At 40.0% G+C, this 19,734-nt stretch overlaps 1 protein-coding gene across 5 annotated transcripts in view; it reads left to right on the top strand.

Annotated features, from left to right (window-relative positions):
- kcnab2a (potassium voltage-gated channel subfamily A regulatory beta subunit 2a) overlaps positions 1-19,734 on the top strand; it is a 113,348-nt gene that overhangs the window by 62,297 nt on the left and 31,317 nt on the right. The window contains exon 1 of one of the 5 annotated variants that reach the window (XM_072666581.1): positions 9,167-10,295. The exons of the other annotated variants lie outside the window; for them this stretch is intronic. Within the exon in view, the coding sequence (XP_072522682.1) occupies positions 10,087-10,295 (209 nt within the window). The 5' untranslated portion in view covers positions 9,167-10,086. Of the gene's footprint in view, positions 1-9,166; positions 10,296-19,734 lie in introns of those variants that run through there. 5 annotated transcript variants of the gene reach the window in all.

Below are 19,734 nucleotides of genomic sequence, written 5' to 3'. Positions count from 1 at the left end.
AACTTGTGGTCAACTGTAAACATAGTACTGGCAGTCAAGAAGGCAGTCACGCTTCCTTATCCCGCTTTGATGAATGTTGATGATTCATTTTGATAGGGGTTAAATGTACATGGGGTCCTGATGTAATCTCTCTTTATCAGGAGCTCCTTTGTGGTTTTATTTGCTTCAGGATTGTCCTCCCTCTTATAAGAAAATTAGTCTTTTAGTCTCGTCTGGATTCACATCTCTGTGCTTTCCAAGGAAGTTGTGTCCTCTCACTGGAAGAATAGGCTTTTGGCTGCTTGTATGTGCTGTATTTTATTCTGAGAGCACATATCCAAGATTCTCTGATAGATAACACTATAACACTTCAAGTCTCAAAATGAAAAAGTTCTGAAACTAAATATTGGAACTTCTCTTCACCCCAAACTGAAATAAGAGCCAGTGTCGCTTTGACTGTTTGGATCCAACTTATTAACCTCTGTCTGTTTTATTGCCGTCCGTATACAGGAGTTTTATCACTGAAGACACATCCCCTGATAAACGAATTCAATCTAAATGTTGCTATTGTTCATTTTTCTCCCCTCTCCAGAGTCTGGGACATCCACAGAGACCACATTTTCCCCTGTCCTGACTTAAAAATTGATGATCCTATCTTAAAGCTGCTAAGCAATGCTTTCTACCAGAACATAGGCTGCACTCAGCTATATTACTGTTAGCACCATTAACACCAGGTGCAGTCCAAACTCCCTGCTGCTCACGAATGCTAGCTAGCTAACACGCTTTCATTTATTTTCACAAACAAATGCAGCTGAGAGCACGCTGGCTTGCTGCGCAGTTGGATGCTTATTAGGACTGCACCTGGCATTAAGACAGATGATTTTGCTTTGATGAAGTTGCCTTAAACTCTAAAGTTTACATTAAAAAAAGCTAAACATTAAAAAAAGTTAATGATTTTACTGTTTGTTTGTTTCTTTTCATTTTAAAGATCAGCCAGATTGTAGCCGTAACAAACAGCATAAATTTGCAAGGTCCTGTATTGCATATGTTATATGTATATTTATACATATTTATATTTATATTTATACACTGCATAAAGTAAACAAAAGTATTAGGACACCTTATTGTTTATTGGATTGCGTATTGGATGGAGCACCAATAGGTTCATGTTTATCTAACAGTACGTCTCTACGGGGACTAGACAGACTGGATGGTGTACAATTAAGTAAAAATTGGGACAAACCGTGTGTGTGTGTGTGTGTGTGTGTGTGTGTGTGTGTATGTACAACTATCTATCTATATATCTATATCTATATATATATATATATATATATATTTTTTTTTAGATATATATATTTAGATATAGATAGATAGATATACATACACAAACTAATATATGCACTTATTTAATAATAAAAACAATAAAGAGGTTGTGATTCAAGACTCAGTGTAAAAAAGATTTTTACTGGTTTTAATTATTGAACAGATTTTTAAATTTTCTATCCTGATATCTCTAATTATGATATAGTGGCATAACGATCAGCGTGTTTTTTAATCAGCAGTATGGAAGTGTGCATGTGAATTCTACCAAGCCTCATTACCACTTAGCAAAGCCCCCCCCCACCTCGCTCTCTCTCTCTCTCTCTTAGCATCTCTCTGTAGTAAATGCTATGCTTTAACATTCATTCTCTATTTGCAGAACTGTGTAGGACAGCTGTGAGCATGCCAGCTGTTGGTTAAGCGTGATTAGCAGGATTTGCATAATAACATTTTTGTCCATTAGTGTGTGTGTGTGTGTGTGTGTGTGTGTGTGTGTGTGTGTGTGTCTTTATCTGTCTGTAAATTTTTTGACTGTGTTTGCTTGTCCACGCAGAATTATTCCTTGCATTGGGCAAGCCTCCAAATTTAGCTCTCTCTGTGAGGAACAAAGCAAAAGCATATTAGAAAACACTGAAAGGAGGGAACATGCGGAATAGTTCTTTCAGTAAAGACGTGGCGCCAGGCAGAGGACTGAAGCAAATAATAGGGCTGCACACACACCTCCCACATTCCATGATGCTCATTCTGATCCCTGAACCGAGTGCTGGAGAGCCATCTTCTTATTGATCAAGGTATTGGCTGATGCAGAGCTCCCATCAGATACCAGTGCACTTTTTACAACCATTTAAAATTTGTTGGTTTTAAATGGTTTATCATATTTAAGCTAATGTTTTAAAGGTAAAGATTTCAAATTTGTCTCTTCTACTTCTTTGAAACTTTGTTTCTACTTTGTTGAGAACTTTCAAGACTTTTACACATGCTGTAATTAAAACAGAATGGGCCTCAATTAGTTGGATGTTAAAACTGAATACCGAACATTGAGAAATTCATGAATTTCACAGATTCTGCCTTTTACTGAAATTGTTCAGCTTATCTTAACATTTCCAATGATGAAATGTGTTTTTGATTAAACAAGAATGCAAAGTAGAAGCTTTCTATTGACTTTTGGGCCTTACTGTGTGGTTAAATTTATTATTATTTTTAGTGAAAAAGCGTCTGAACTAAGTGCTAGATGTCCCTATTAAGAAGGGAAGAAGAAGTTTTTATTAAGAAGGGTATTTGGCTGAAGGAGTCAGGATCAAATCAGTTTAGTCAAAAAGTTTATTTACAGATACCCTGCTTATTTTTTTTATTATTTCTTTCAGTTTAAGGTTTGTATGGATTTGCTATGTGAAATTACATCTAACTATACAACTTGGTTGGTGTGGCGCAACAGATAACACCACCACCTACCATTGCGTTACAACAACACCATGTGGAAGACCAGGGTTCGATTCCCTGTCTGGGTGACTATGCTGCGCTACACCAATAAGAGTCCCTGGGCAAGACTCCTAACACTACATTGGCCCACCTCTGTAATACGAGTAACCTTGTAAGTCGCTCTGGATAAGAGCGTCTGCTAAATGCCATAAATGTAAATGTAATGTAATACAACTTCTTATCATAGGGGATAAAATACATACATAAATGAAGTGAGCTACTGGGTAATGTGCTTTAATTTTTTAGAAGTAACAGTGTTGAATATGGATCAGGTCTAGCAGATACCCATTTCGATATGGATCCAGTAAACCACATGAGTGCATCACTGGAAATAATAACAAGGCTTTGAGTCTAATCTTTAATACAGCTGTTTTGAGAACTATCAAAACTACCTAAGATTTAAATACTTTAACGAACCTAAACACAGCTCTGTTCTAATGAGAAATCAAATCATAGCGTTTCTGTCTTGTTGCTGTCTTTCAAAATGTAGTTCTTTAAAGAACCTGATGTGCAAGAACCTAATGAGCCAGTGTGAAGTCCTAGTATAAACCATTATAAATTCTTATAGAAGCAATATGTGGAAATTCTTTTAATTAAAAAAAATATTTAAAGGTTTTCATAGAGATTGATAGAAGGATTGATGAACTGTGTAGCAGTATTTGCTGATTTTCATACCAAATATGCAATTGTTTCTTGTCGTGCAAAATGCACTCGTTATTAAAGTGATATTCGTCTGGCTGCTACCTTAAATTTCCACTGAATACATGACTAAGAGGAAATGCTAGGGTTAGAATCTGAAGTTTCCTTTTTAAAGCTACAGTTTTACACTTTAAATCTTTGTTTATTTTTTGTTTCATGCTGCATTAAACAGTGTCAATGTTTATGGTGTCAAAATTTAAAGGAATTTTAACTTTTTGGAGGTAAATTGTTTAGATGAATTGACTCCTTGATAATCAGTCGATTAATTGATAGAAGAATAGTCGCTAGGCCCTCGATCAGTATCAGTCCTAAACCATCGTCCATTAAAAATCAGGGGTCTTTTGTGTCATTGTGTAATAAGCCATTTTCTGGCACCTTTATTTTTTATGGTGTTAAAAAGCCTTGAAGCTTTAAGCATCTTTTTTCTTTTGAGACATGGAACTAAGGGTTTTTTGTGGCATTCCACAAAGACTCAATGGGTAATCCTTCCTAGAACAAGTTCAAAAGAAAATATAAATATATAATAATATAAATAAAAATAAAAAGCTTTGCCAACAGCAAAACGTTGGTGAATAAAGCTTCTACCAAGTGATCTGAGCTACAGTACAGTACAGTATCTTCTGTTCACATCCTCCTTTAGATTAATCTGAAAATATGCCCTGGATCAGCTAAATGCACTGACCATCAACACCCACATCCAGAGATTTTAGCTGAAAAGGCTTAAGGGATGTGCACTGCATCATGCGCTCTCTTATTGATCCAGCTGTCAGATGAATCTCTAAGCAGGCGAACGCGATGCTGGATGTCGCACTTTTTTATTGATCAAGCATCTATCGCAACGTGTTGGATCGTGAATGGGAATTAACGGCCCAGATGAATCGACATGCTTGCAGCGGTGTGGTTATGATTATGAATCGTCTGTTACCTGGCAACTGCGTCCCATGTGCAGGTCAAAGCACAAGAGCCATTTAAAATGAGCAGCTTCCCAGATGGTCCAGCTCGTGCAGAGACTTGTGTGACAGTGGCACGGTGTCCTTTACAATTCAATACTGTGTGTGCAGCTGAAACCCAATACGGGAAAGACCGGACCCTTTCCCTGCCTTTAAAAGGCCTTTATGGGCTTTGCAGTGTATTGTCTTGGCACCTTGTCCCTTGAAGCGTATCGTACCGGGGCATCACGTTTCAGGTGTGCTTGTGAATGTGTGTGTATAAAGGCATTCTGTGCATACCCAGGGAATCATACTCCTTGTTCTGCAGGTGTAAACTAGTTGAGTTTACAATCTGTTTTTGTTACTGCACTTTGAAAAGACTCATCTAAAAAAAACCGTCTATCCTTTGGTATTTTTTATTTATTTATTTATATTTATTAAGTATAGAACAAACCGTTATGTTCAGACTGAAATCTTTAGAGGCGTAAGACTATACTTGCAGTGATGCATTTCCGGAAATGAAATAAAATGATCCAGTGAAGGATGTGAAGCACTTTAAATGTTTTAAACACTTTAATTTTTTTAACACTTTAATACTTAAAAAATACAAGAAACTTACTTTCTGCATCAGTTTTAATAGATGTTTTTTTCCAGAACCATGCTTAATCTGCCTCTCGAGATAAAATGACCTTTGCTATTTGGATTTAGCCATACTTAGTGTTGAATTCCAAACACATGCTGCAAGAGCTGTGAATTCCCATGCAGAACTGCAGAACAGTTACTTACTGATACTCACTGTACTGGGCTGAGTTACGGACTCTCAAAATCTGGTTAGTGGTGTTAGAAGTCTAGTTAGTTTTACACTTGGCATTGTGCAAAGAACCTTTATTAAGAATCTTTTAGGAGTAGTAAAATCCTTTGAAAGGTTTGTTTAGCCTCAAAGGAGTTCTCTTTATTTACAAATCTCAGATATGGAACTAAAACTGTACATAAATGTTCACCGTTAGATTCAGAATTATGAGGGACGCAAGACTAAGACACTTGCAGTTTTGTTTTGTTATCAGTTATGATATGCAGTGTCGACCAGAGGAGGACACTTCCACTTCCTTGCCACTGTTGCCACTGACAAGCTCAAAAGAGGCTTGGACCTGAATCTCACCAATCATTATTAAAAACAATATATAAATACATTTAACATCACAACATTTAACTGTTTTCCAATAAGTATCACACCGCTGCAGTATCATCACTCCTCATCACTTCAACGTTCGCACCCTTGTTCTAGAAAAATGTCATTTAATTTCACTCTGTACTTGCACAGAGCTGAAATGACAATAAAAGCCTCTTGACTCTAGACTTGACTTCAGTGTGAACGGCCAGCTAAAAAGAGTCTTTGGTGAAGTTAAAATGTATTCACAGTTAAAAAGATCGTTTTAGAGTAACATGTTTTGAAGCCTATTTTTTATACATACTCGAGAATGGGCATGTTGCTCAAATTTGATTAGGCTGCCTGTTTAGCCTACCACACACCAGCCATGACAGTGACCGCACTAACCGGCTTACTTTTACAGTACTTTATTAAAACCAGGCCACGGCTCCATAGTAAGTGATACTTGTTTACATTAAGAAAGGCGTGAATCTAAAGCCTGTAAGATAAACAGACAATTGCTTGTAGCCTGTGGTTCATTATGCTTTAGTACTGCAGTGTGAAATGTGCTTTGTCCCATCTGCTATCAAGCAACCACTGCAGCTGAGGCAGTAACAGCCAGAAGCAGTAGTGTTTCTATACTACCTTAAAAATATTAAAAAGTCAGAGTCTATCAAAATCTGATATTCCTCCCATCCCGTCTTTCCTCTTGAATTATGCTTTGAACTAAGGTGGAAAAGCTCTGCTCTACCAGCAAGAGAACCACGCTCCTTTCTTTGGTTCTAAACCAGCTCTTCAGAACGGCATTCAGAACCAAGGAGGAAGCTAATGCAAAAGCTAATGCACACACATTAAGTGATTAGACTGCAGAGTTGTAAAGAAACTGGGAGCTGAGTGGTCAAGCAGGTCAGTCAGACTGGACCATAAGACTATACACTATAGAGTTAAAAACAGTCGTTTAAAAAATTGCTCCAAACAAAGTAAATCAGATTAGAATTTAGTCTGACTATAGTTCTCCCTCCTGTCATTGAGATAAAAGGAACCACAGCATCCAGTCCAACACAACAAGACTCTGCAACACCTATTTCCCACAACAAATCTGACTTCTCAACTCCAGAGATTAAATGGATTGACACCTCCATACACACACACATACACACACACTCATTCACCCAATGTGAATCCCAGACAATGTGAAAGCATTGCACTACATACTACCTCACTACGGCACTGGACTCTGCACATTTATTGTGCATAGATTTCACATTGCGTTTTGCATATATCTGTTATTCATATTTGAAAAATAGCTTCTAACCTGTGCTGCACTCTACTGACGTAGAGTCAGTCTTAATCGTCTCTTAAATCGCGATAAACGATAATTTTGTCATTTTAAAGAGGTCCTATAATTTTTTCTTGCTTCTGGGCTCCCCCTACAGTACAACTTCGTACTGCCTGTCAAACGTTTTCAGCATGTTTTTGAATGCTGGTTTTTCCACCGTATTTAACGGCAGCATCTCTTTGGCTATATAGTGAGTTACATTATTTATAAACGTGCGCCGTTTTTCGCTATCTCGTTTATATTTACACTGTCGAGCAAAGGCATCCGTGATAGTCACCTGCTTGGACGCCCCCCTCTCCAACCGGGTTCTTTGTTTCCAGCTTGGAAAATTGAACTGGATGGTTGTGCTTTAAATGGGCTCTTGGGTTAGTTGGATTACCACCTTTTGTTGCCACTGTTTTTAGACAAAGACGACATACCGCCTCGTTAAAGTTGATGGGCTCTCCGCGCTCATTTGGCTTAAAGCCAAAGTGTTCCCACACTGGAGCAGTGCTATGTGGCTTTGAAACCAAGTCCATCTTGAATGACTTCTCCAAACTTTCTTTCTGGATCTGTGTAACTTTTTTTTGCAAATTCTTATTAGCCTTGAATATGTTCGCCAGCTAACACGCCTCCACCTGCGTCTGCCTCCTCTGTGAGCAACGCATGCGTTTCCCAACCGATAGATGTCGCTGTCTGGCCCAGACATGTATTTGCCTTAGACAGGGAGCCTGCGAAAGAGCTGCACCGCGCGCCTTGCAGAAATCTTGCAGCGTTTTTTTCTAATGTAAACAAACTCGCGCGAAAACCAATTGCCTATTATCAGCGGCTGCTAAACTTATCGTGGACACCTCCATTTATCGTACAATAAGTCGATAACGTAATTATCGCGACAGGCCTAGTCTGCACTCTGTGCCTCGTCTGGACTGTCTGCATTGTGCTGTACTATATGCACTGTATTCTGTGTTGCACTCGTGTTCTGTCTGCACTGTGTTGTGTTGCACCATGGTCCTGGAGTGACGTTGTTTGGTTTCACTGTGTACTCTGTATATAGTTTAAATGACACTAAAAGCCTTTTGACTTGACTCGAGAAACTAGTACTAATAATATTGATTACACTGGTGTTCGCTAGTGTGTCTTAGCACGTCTTAAGTAGGGTTGGATCTGGGGTTAAAAAACCTTTATTTGGACATCCCTAGTCATGACTGTTCAATATTCAAAAATTCTCTTTCCAGGTATAGGCTTTTTGAAGGACTTCTAGGACCTGTTATCATCCAGTATCTACTGTGAATTCCTTTGAAGGACTGACACCATAAGGAATAATCTAAATTCCATTCCATTTAACCAAATGCTTTCCTATAAGGTTTGTTCAGTTAAGGACCAAGGGTGTGCTTGACTGCTGGATCCGTTCACTGGAGGAACACAACTCTGCCAAGTTCTTGTATATCTGTGGTCTTCTGCTCTTACATTGGCTGTAATTGTCTCCTCAGGAGACTAGTGGCAGGTCCGAGTTAGTTAAACTTCTTTATATCATCACTGTACAAATGTGTGCCACAGCCGTCTCTCCTCAACCCTGTACTCTCTCCAATTATAATGACATTTTATTTGACCTGCCAACATTATTATTTATAGCCACAGCTTCCATGTGTTGCCATGTGTTTCTCAGCTAATTGGTTACTGGTATCTGTTTCCTGTCATCAGCCATATTACACCCTGTTGTAGTACTGTGGTAATTGGGTATTTTTGCCACACAGTCAAACGCAACGGCTGTCAATTACAGGCGGATAGAATATTTAGCACCTACAAGGAGTCCAGAAGAATTGACATAAATTAGAGCCAAGTGTTTGGGTGTATTGTCGGATTGGGACAGGCTGACTGGTGGGTGAACTGTAATAATGGGCTGCAGTCCACTCTTAACAGCTCTAGGTTTGATGCGCACTGGGACGGACGACATTGCATAATATGTGTGTGTGTGTATATTTATGTGCCTGGGCTGCACATACATTTTGATAGCTCCTGCTTTTACGTGGAGTTGGAGTTCGCAGCACTTGCCCGGTCTTTCTTTTCTGATTTGTCACGCACCAAATCAGCGACTAAAACCTCAAAGCCCAAGCCTCTCAGCAGCACACACTCGCTCTTGTCCTCTCTGCCTCACTGCTCTCACTCCTTTTATATCTCTCTCGCTCTCACCTCCCACTATTCCAGCGCTCGTTCCACCATCCCTCCCACCCTCGCTGCACCCCCCCCCCCCCCCCCCTTCTTTCACACACGCTCTGCCTCTTTTGTGTCTCGCACTCGGCAGGCACATATAAGTTTAATCCCTGCCAAGGAGCACCAGCAAACGTGAGGCAGTTCTTTGACTGACGGGCAAATTCGCTCACAGCGGGAAAACACACAATCGCCAGGGGGTCCCGCAAAAGAAGACGTCTCTATGTCTCCTGTAGTTGCACGAGGTTTGTTGTTCTTTCATCCTAAGAGCACTACGTGTTAGCAGTATTTACAGCACTGGAGTCTGGCTCGTGTTGAGTCAGTTGCTAATTGAAACAGAAAGAAGACACCAGCAGACACGGTTTTTAAAATGGGGATAACTGGACTATGCTGAGCTGAGCTGCGCTGCTGAAAAAGGAAATCAGGAAAGAGCCCACCTCTCTGTGGACGTTTGAATGAGTAAGAAGCTGAAATTGTGGGAGCGTATGTGGCTCTAAGGGATCTAAGCTGCTGGTCCTGGAGAAGTGCTGAAGTTCCACGGACGATTCATCCGCTTGAAGGTGCGCTGAGGCGGCTTTTCGTCTCCTGCTGTAATCGTGGGCTGAACGGCTGAGATACGGATCAACGCTCTTTCATCCTGCGCTCTTTCGTCCACCTCTCACTCTGTTCTGCTCCCTCCATCCACCTCATTTGCTCCCACCCAGGGCTGGGACACTGAAGCATCTGACTGGGTAAGCTCACCTCACAGTCCATTAAGACTGCAGACTGCAGTAGGACTTGCCAGAGCGTGTTTTAGAAAGAGCTTGTGTCCTTCGTCTCCTGTACCCCTGCTGTGCCCCTCTTCGCCGTTGCTGGACCTTTGAGGCAAAGTGTATTTCAGCAGGACAGTGACTCTGCCCCTGTCTCGTCCCACAGTGCTTTTGCTGGACTTGATAACGAAACGTCTTTTGGAATTTGGAGATTCATATTCAGACTTCTCCTGATCGTCCTGCATCCACCAGGCCAGGATGCAGGTGTCCTTCGTGTGCACGGACCATCGGTCCATGAGCCGCAGCACAGACGACAGGCTTAACCGGCAGAACGCCAACAGCCCAAACACTGGCACCCGCAGCAAGTTCAGGGCCGTGGCCATGGTGGCCCGCAGCCTCGGCCAGCTGTCCGTCCAGAGCGTACCCTCCTCAAGTGACCAGAGCATGAGGACCGGCATGAAGTATAGGTAGGAGAACGCTTGTGTGGCAGTGAAGGGAACACCAGAGCTGGTTGTAGGTGGAAACCCTTCTGCTCTTAATAAATTGAGGAATGTGTGGAAGTGGAAGTAAAGGATTTTGGCAAACTTTTACAAATGTTTTGCATGAACAGGTGTGAGTTATTGTTCGAACAGCTCCAGTATCATTAGATGTATTTTTTAAAGAGAAAAGGTGATCAGACACATCCCGCTATATGTAAATATATAAATATATATTTTTTTAAATCATAAAAATAGGTCCGAGGATTCCATCAACAATAAAGACATAAATCCAAAATAGTGGCTTTACAGAAGAAGGCAGAACAAAATTTCGTCTTTGAATAGACGTTTATGTGAAGTAAAAGTTTATTCCAGGTAATTTCGAGCATTTCTATTGGTCCATTCATCCAGGATTATTCACACAGTGTACAGAGCAGCTTCAGGGTTCGTTGGACAGCAGCAGTATGCACAAGACTATTTACTCGTGTTTGAAGACAGAAAATTTCATTTTTATCTGTTTTACAGAGCAATGTGATTTGTCCCATCAAGAAGCATATCAAATCAACGCAGTAGCGTTTTACTTCTGGAGAGTGCCCTGATTGTTTTGAATGAATTCAGCTTGTTGATGCAATTATCCCTCCAACCATGCAGCGGATCCTGCAGTATTACCATAATGCAGCCTTAAGATTGATGCTAACTGTGTTCTTTAATCATCATAACCCAATTGTCTTCTGGCAATCCATATTAATAATACTTCAGTGTCTCAAGCTCAGCCTCTTCATGAAAACCCCAGAGCTTTTCCCAGCATGCTCTTCTATTTCCCCAGTTTGATGAAAAAATAAAGTAGAGCTTATTAAATAATACTTAGAAATAGGATCAGTATCACAATACATCATAGGCTTTCTCTATGGCGTTTTATTGTGATTCTCTTGTAACTGCCATGGTAAAAGGATGCCTGGTTTTGGCTTTTATTTGGGGAATACTGTTGTATTCCCCAAGATAGTTGTAATGGAGCTTTTTCTCATTTTGATAAGGGTTGTAACCGACCGATTTACATTGAGATGAATGATGCACAATTTGATGCGTGTTGTCTTTAATGGGGAGTCTGAGAGAGATGGATATTGTTTATTTCGATGTAAAGTCCATCACTAAGAATCCAAAAAATCAGGGCTTTCAGTGTCCAAACATCTCAATCATTTTGAATAATTAATAATATAATAGTAATTATATAGTGTTATGCACAATATGCTTTTCCTGAGCATATCATTGATATCACCAACGCTTAAAGAATATTGCACATTGCACATTTTATTATACAATTATTATTAACAACAGTGCAGGCTAGGGTTCAGTCCTCTGGCTGAGCAAGCACACCACACTACACTAAGTAAGTCCTGGGGCAAGACATCTAACACTACATTTGCCTATGTGTGTAACACGATTCAAATAGAAGTCGCTTTGAACAAGAGCATCAGACAATTACCATGAATGTAATGTAAATGAAAATGTATGGCATAATTAGTCCTGTTTAATTAGTCCCGTTGGATGTAGTTCAGTTAAATTTTTTAATTAAAAAAAACACCGTACTGAATATGGGATAGAATTAGCTTGTAATCTGCTAATACGTTTGATCTGTGTATCAAAATGTTGCAGTAAATAAATGTCTTCACCATATCGCCCGCGCCTAGTTCACAAGATGATCTGAGAAGACGATCGTTTAAACCAGCCTTCTGTGATAGTCAGAAGGGACGAATCAGCCTTAAAATAGGCCTAATTGTGTGGCCCAATTCTCACCTTCTGAACAATCACAGAAGGTGTCCCGGGGTCTGGCTGGTTGAGTATTATCATCTCAGATTGTCCTGTGGTGTGGAGTGTCAACAGTCCAGTCTTCACCAATCTGATCTGCTCCCAGTCCAGTTGCGGCTGCCTCGATCTCAAATCATTAATATTAAAACATGCTCAGTATTTATGAATTGGTATCTGGTACTGTGGGGAGAACTCTGGAATAATAATCATGAACAAATCTGGAATAATAACGAATGAATAAAATTCATTTAATCCTAATCAACATTGAAAAGATAACAAATACAGACTCTGGTCAGATTTTTAGTTTGTTAACAGAATCTAAAATGTGTTATTTTATTCTGGATAAATCATTAATAATGACTGAAGGACATCTCAGGACAAAGCATTGGTGGAATCTGTGTGAGGAATATGAGGGGTCTAGCATATTTTTACATTAAAATTTTATTAGAAGTGTCTGATTCTGTCCTGTTTGGAAATTTGATGCTCGTCCCTTCTGTTGCCTTCCTGGATGTTGTAGGTCATGGAATGCTCTGAGCCCCCTAAGGGACCTGTTCAAAGATCCTTCCGGCATCAGGAAGCCCCCATATTGACTGTGGGGTCGGCATCTGAATTTCTGCCAGTGGCTGGCTGGGTAGCTGTTGGACATACAGGAGCATGGCTCTGAGCAGATCTACTGTAATGATGCTGAGAGAGAGAGAGGGAGAGAGAAACAGAGAGAGAGCAGGTCAAGCCACTGCCCACAAAACCAATGTTTCTGTGTGTGTGTGTGTGTGTGTGTGTGTGTGTGCTCTTCATTTACTGAATTAATGAATTTGTGTTTCTCTATCTCTCTCTGTTTCGCTCTCTTGCACACATACTGCCATATGGATGCTGAATAGTAGAATATGCCCTCCTTGGGTTCTCCGAATTTTTGTGTGTGTGCGCGCGTCTGTGTGTGTGTGTGTAATTGCCCAGAGGAGGAAGCAGCTTGAGTTGTGCTGCTGTTCTTGTCAGAGTGAATTTGGATCATGTGCACCCTAATGTAAACGCTCCTCAGAGCTTCAGACAGCAGTTATGAAATGGCACTGTCCAACTTCAGGCTGATATTATCAAAAGTCTTCCAGAAAGAAGTTCCAGAAAGGAAGGATTCCAGAAAGAAGTAGTACTAGATGTGCAAATGAGCTTCTCAGGTGGTGCGTGAAGAACTGCTGGACGTCAAGCAGAACATGAGCAGATGTTCCAAAAACAAGCGCTTAAAAAGAAGCGCTTTTACACACAACACATTTCACACAAAGTTAGTTAGTGCTGTGTGTGTGTGTGTGTGTGTATGTGTATGTGTGTGTGAGAGAGATTTCAGAAACTGACTGAAGTTGGGAGGCTAAACGCAAGCCATCGGAAAGTTATGTTGCTTAGCAACAGGTTGGACCATCCTTTTGCCTTGATAGAAACTGTTCAGTTTAAGATATGCAGCACGTTTTCTAGAGGTAACAGAACTAAAAGACAGATTATGTAATTGTACACTTTTGCCTTGGCTTTGTCTTTGTAATCTAGTAATTCCTTCAGATTGCTATGGAATCTGTACATGTAGGGCTAGATTCCCAGAATCAGATGAAGACTAGGCGTAGGCTGAAAATAATCTGCTGTTAAGTCTTGTCTTGGGGTGCTTTTAACCCTCCCTTGTTTAGTTCTGTCTTTTAAAACTTTTTTCTTTAGTTCGGTCTGCTTTGAGAGGTGGGAGACACTCCACCTGTACTCAAACAAAAAGAACTGTGGTCCACTTCCATGTAAGCACTGGTCCAGTTCACTGCTGGTGGAAACGTGTTTGCACATTATATATTAGGTCTCTAGTGTCTACATAATTGGCCTGTTTAACATTTCACTACTTTTTTTTTATTTTTACAATGGTTGCTAAAACGAGCCGTTTCTGTTTAAATGTTATTATATTTTAAAAGAGCCTAGGCTTAATATCGTATCGTATTCATCTTAAAAAATTATATAAAAATGATGATGAAATAAAATCTAAGTTTTATAGAAATACAATAAACATTAATAAAAAGAATATACAAATATGTAAAAATTGGGATTTAAATGAAGTATTCCAAAAAATCCAGTATTTGAGAGTCTTTTCAAACCTACAACAATAAAAACAATAAATACTGCCTGCACTCTGATGTCCTTGAAGGGTTCCAGAGTGAAACCTCTGAAGTTATGCATATTATTATCTGGTTATGCAGTAGCTCAGATCTAATGTAGTTGAGTTAATAAAGGGTTTTAGTGACATAACAGATTAGTGTAATGAGTAGAGTCTTCCACATGTGTAGAATTAACCACTTCTCATGTACAGCAGAGGCTCAATTTGGCACTGTCATATTGGGGTGCACATCTTCCAGGAGAAATAGACGCAGCTGTCGAGTACATTTCAACACCTCACTGGATATATACGTGTGGATTCACTACCTGGAATCCAAGATGGTCTGGAGCATGCCTGTTCCTGTCTCAGGTTCATTTGATCCTTCTGCACATAAAGTTAAATGTAAAGGTTTGCCTGCAAGAAGACATACTGGTGTTTTACACTTATATTTACAGTTAAGCAGTTAAACTAGTTGATTAATTGGGTTTAATATAATTCAGCAGGACAGATTAAAAAGGGAAATCAGAATGAAGAATTCAAATGAAGATTTCTAGCTTAGCCACCAGAACTGATTCCACGCAACCTCAGAACATTGTTGGAGAGATTATGTGCTCCTCATATGGACAGGCTTTTCACAAGACCACTCTGTTCAAATCCTCCCTTTACAAACTCAAAAGGCATAGTCTGAGTGTTATTATTGCTTAATTAATGCTAACTCATTTCCCATATATATGCTAATGGAAGTGCATATTCATTTTGTTTGCGATGGTTATAAATGGCCCTAGAGTCAGAAAGGATTGACATCAGTCAGTGTAATGCTCCTTGGATGTCTCTTTTTATTTTCTTCAGGGAAAAACGAATCAGTGTGATCTCATTACGCTTTAAATGAGAATCCCTTAGGAGGCAGAAGATGGCGATTGTGTTGGCGAAGATGACGATGAGATGCTCTGGCTTCTATCTGTATAGTATTTGGCAGAGATGGATGGGGAGCACAGTTATGGGAGCAGGTCCTGAGATGGACATTTTGCTTTAATGGAGGTGAAAACCATCACACCATTACATCCTAATATCAGCCACGTTCTCAGAGAGATAGGGGTCCTCCTTAGCTTTACTCTGCAGATTGATTAAATGGCTTTGGCCAGGCAAGCAAAACGGTTTATCATCATTATTATTATTATTATTAAAGCAGGCGGTCCATGCAGAGCTGCTGACTACCTGATGTAGCAAAGCAGGTGGAGAGTCGGTCCCAGCAGATCCTCTGGTTTACATATTTCCTGCATTTTAAGCTGGTCAGTGGGTAGTCTCGACAGGTCCCAGCTGTCATGGTTCGGCAGTGACCTGGTGTATTTTCCACTTTGGAGTTGTGGAGAGACGGTCTGGTTGGTTGCACACACCATGTGCGAACGAGGACAGCACATTCTTTGTTATCCTCTAGCGTGAAAAGTGGATGACGTTGAAACATGCTTCCCTGAAACACGAAAAGGCTGGTTTCATTGTTTTCAGTCTTTAATCTTGTCTAATGATAGACACTAGTTGTTTGGAACTGGATGAAAAACTGCTGTGAGGCATTATAGCAAGTTATGAGGGGTGTACTGTACAATGATGCCTCATTAATATCATGACACACTGCACTAATTACAAATTTAGATGGCGTTTTTAAAAGTTTCACTGCTTGTGTTTTTTGTCCATTTCAACTTGAGCTAACAGAAAGGCTACAGTGACTCAGATCTGTACAATTGTGCAGAGCAAAAATGCATATCAGAATGACCAACATGTTAAACCTTGAGGCAGATGGGCTGCATTAGCACTAGACCATGTCATTTGACTACCAAGTGTAAAAGCATGTGGCTAAAATCTTCTAAGGATACAACCCAGATACTGGTCACATCAAGTGGCCAGGTGTAAGCAAGGTCCTTGGGTTCAGCGTTCTTCAGGGATGTGGTAGAAGGGGAGAGATGGGCATGACCGCACTGCTGAAAAATCTGCAGGAATTGTGTGAGACATCATGTCAACCTGGACCAGAATCTCAAAGGGATGTTTCCATGTCACAAAGCATTACTCAGTATTAGTATAGCGTTCCTAACAAAGTGCTCAGTGAGCGTGCTTAATACCCACTCCCCTTCATTTCCTGTTCAAATCATCTTGGTATGAAGAGTAAATTTTGCCGAAAGCTGTTGTTTAAAGCACATACTGAAACTCGTTTGGCCCAATGGTGGTTTTAACATCTGAAAGGCTTGAATGTTGATGAGTTCAAACATCTCAACAAGGGTATAAAATGTGTGGGCCTTGGCATTATTCCCAAAGAAGGGCCTTTGTCGACAAGTTCTAAACAGCTTCCTATTTAATTTCTCAAGTTAATGCAAGTGTACTTTTTTTAGTTTCATGGACGCTATACAACTGTGCGATTTTAAAAATATATATATTTTGGGCTAGTGAAGCATGTGAGGCATCTGAATCTTGTCTTCCCTTTACTCTGGTGCCTCATAAAAAGATGAAGAGTTCCCATTGCCACTTGTATCTGTGTATAATTTAGAAGCGCTGATTTACTGCCTGTCTGCTTTGGCAGTTAACTGCTGTGCAAGCCAGATTTAAAGTTTGAAGTTTTAAGTTGGTAGTTCAGACATCCTCACACTATTCGGTGCCGGCGGAGTGCAGATGGTCTATAAATTGTACGGCTCTACCACATCTTTACATAATTCATCGCCGGCAGTCGTGTTGACTTTCTTATTCATTTGCAAGTAACGCTGCTACAGATGGAAGTGTTTGTTAAATTATAGAACCTAATTAATTTAATGTCAGCAAGAGTGTCATCAAAATAGCTCCTTAACAGAAATGATGACAGATGGTGTAGCATCACGATCACAGACATGGCCGTTAGAACCAGGATGCCTTTTGACAGTTCCTGACGAGCACAGAATCTGTAGAGCTTCCAGCTAATGGGGAACATACAGTCATGTAAAAACATTTGGATACCCCATGTAAATCTTTTTCACATATTTAAACATATGGAGATTTCACCTTCATTTGAACAATGTGGAGAGATGAGGGTTATATAACTAAATCCGTACAACGGAAGAAATGTCTTTAGAGCTTCATTTTTAAAATAAAATTAATAGTTATGTATATTATATTATATATTATAATTTATGGAACAACCTATTTCTGATTGTTCAGAGATTCTTCATCTGCATCGCCAATATTCTTTCTATAGGCCTCAGAGAGCTCCTGGATCTGGACATGATCTTCACTACAGTCTTCACAACAGTCAAGAGCGAATCAGTCAGTCAGTCAATCAAACATGTCTGAGGTTTAAGTAAGACCCATGCACTAGCCACGTTCTAATCATCTGCAGCTGATGTGCTGCGCCTCAGTCTAATTTTGCACATTTTACATTGTAGTAAATGGGGGTGTTCTAACTTTTGCTTCACATTATACATTAAACTATTATTTTTAAAAGGCATTTCAGTTCTATGTGTTTAGTTATATGACCTCCATCTGGTGGTGGGTGATATTGTAAAAATATTATCACAATATTTAAAGACTTTAGATACCCAATATTTATCTCAATATTTTCACATGAAGACAAAAAGCATTAGTAGTGACAGATTCTTAAAGACTGCTGTTCAGATACTCTCCTATGCAACATCTGCTGCCCTTTATCTAATTAAACAGCACAGGTTATGCTGTCTTTAATGAAATGTGCAGTTGATCACTGTGTTTTAAGCACTGATAAAGTTCATAATACGCTCATTTGCATCACAAAAAAAAAGATTATCGTCATATTGCCCACCTCTACCTCAGTCTCCCCTATTGTTCAAATTAGGATCAAATGTCCATATATTTAAATATATTAAAGACATATTATGTTGAGGTTTTCATGGGGTGTCCTGATTTTTTTCCACATCACTGCATCCGCAAAGATTTGCACTTGGTTTGGATTTGCAAGAAATACAGCCTGCACAGCGTTGGCATGGTTTGTGGATATCCTCCATCCACAGCACATCCAGTGTGTTTGGGTTTGCAGAACGCTGAGAAGATGCGAGGTGATCGTACACTGTAAGTGTTGGTGAGTAGGCGTGCTGAGATTTTACAGTACTCGTGGTGCTCACTATTGCTGTTCCAGCTCCCGGTACAGCCTCACTCCTACATGAAATATGGCCAGATGGATGTTTGTTAAGAGCAAATACCAAAGGCAGTAATGCTCGATGGAGCCGTGCTAACAGTTGCCTGTTCCACAAAACTGCCTTGCTGCAGTCGAGTTCACCAGCACAGCCTAAGCGCGGACATATGATTATGCATTGGGGTTTTAATCCTCAGCTCTGATAAGAACATGCTTTGCTGCGTGGAGCACTGAAGGGTTCTGCATGTTCTGTGCTGTGCTGGGTTTAATTAAAATATGCATGTGTATGATTTAATCATATTTACACTCTCACATGCGGAATGCTGTTGTCCAAAAATAGATTTTATTAATCCGAGCCACATTCTACCAGAAATAGGCATGTAAGATTCTATTTATCTCCCATCTAATTAGCTTTGCATTACTGCAGTAGACCACATTTATTTACACTGACTGCTTGTAAATTACTTATGTTTTGTCTTTGGATTCGATCTACACTGCAAACAGTTTCAGTTTCCACCTGTTCTGCTTATCTCCACTAAATCATTCATGAATTACTTGATCTGTTTCAGTCGTTCAGTCAGATCAAGCTGAAGCCTGATAACGCTGCTAGCAGGTACTGGTTTGATCTTGATAGCTAAGACTTTGGTTAAGAATTGGATAGAATGTCTAGAACACCTAAATATATTCTGCCATAGCAATAATATAGTGATTTATATAAGCCACTAGAGTCACAAATTCAGCCCTCATTTTTTGGTCACTGCATTGACCACCCATGTTGACTATCCATTATGGAGTTTTCCGAGGCCGTTATGAAGGGTATGCTGCCTATTTAAACTTCGTTAACTAGGCTGGGAGTCCTGTTTCTGTCTGCGGTTTGAGATGCAGTGGTCAGCTGCAAAGATCAGGTTCTAGCTTTCCATCACTCACGTCTTGGAAACTGGAAACTCAACACCCCGAACGAGGGTCAGTGTTGCATTACTGTACAGGATGAACAACATACCTACAATAACCTGCCTACTATGTTATGTATGTAAAGCTGTTTTAACAGCTTTATCTCACTGTCAGGGCTCTCAGTCCGTGTGTTCTGCCAAGGCAAAGTCCATTGTGTTTCCGTGAGCCTTCAGAAAAAAAGTTGCTCATTTGCATGATGCATAATTTCCCTTCTGGAAACGAGGCAATGGACACACCCTGTAATGCCAATGAGTGGCTTGTTTATTTTCTGATCTTCTCCTCAGTTTCTTCATTGCCAGTTATTCCACTAGCGAGGACTCCATGTATCACATGATACGACTAGCGCTGGCAGGGTGAGGTTTAGTACAGCTACTCCTGAGACACATGATGCCAACTGCTGCTGTCATTGAACAGATGAATGCTTCTGTTACATCACAAAAATG

The sequence above is a fragment of the Salminus brasiliensis genome, chromosome 21, assembly GCF_030463535.1.
Source record: "Salminus brasiliensis chromosome 21, fSalBra1.hap2, whole genome shotgun sequence".
NCBI classification, from domain to species: domain Eukaryota; kingdom Metazoa; phylum Chordata; class Actinopteri; order Characiformes; family Bryconidae; genus Salminus; species Salminus brasiliensis.
Note: the sequence above shows the minus strand (reverse complement) of the source record. Positions and strands in the feature narration are given on the sequence as shown.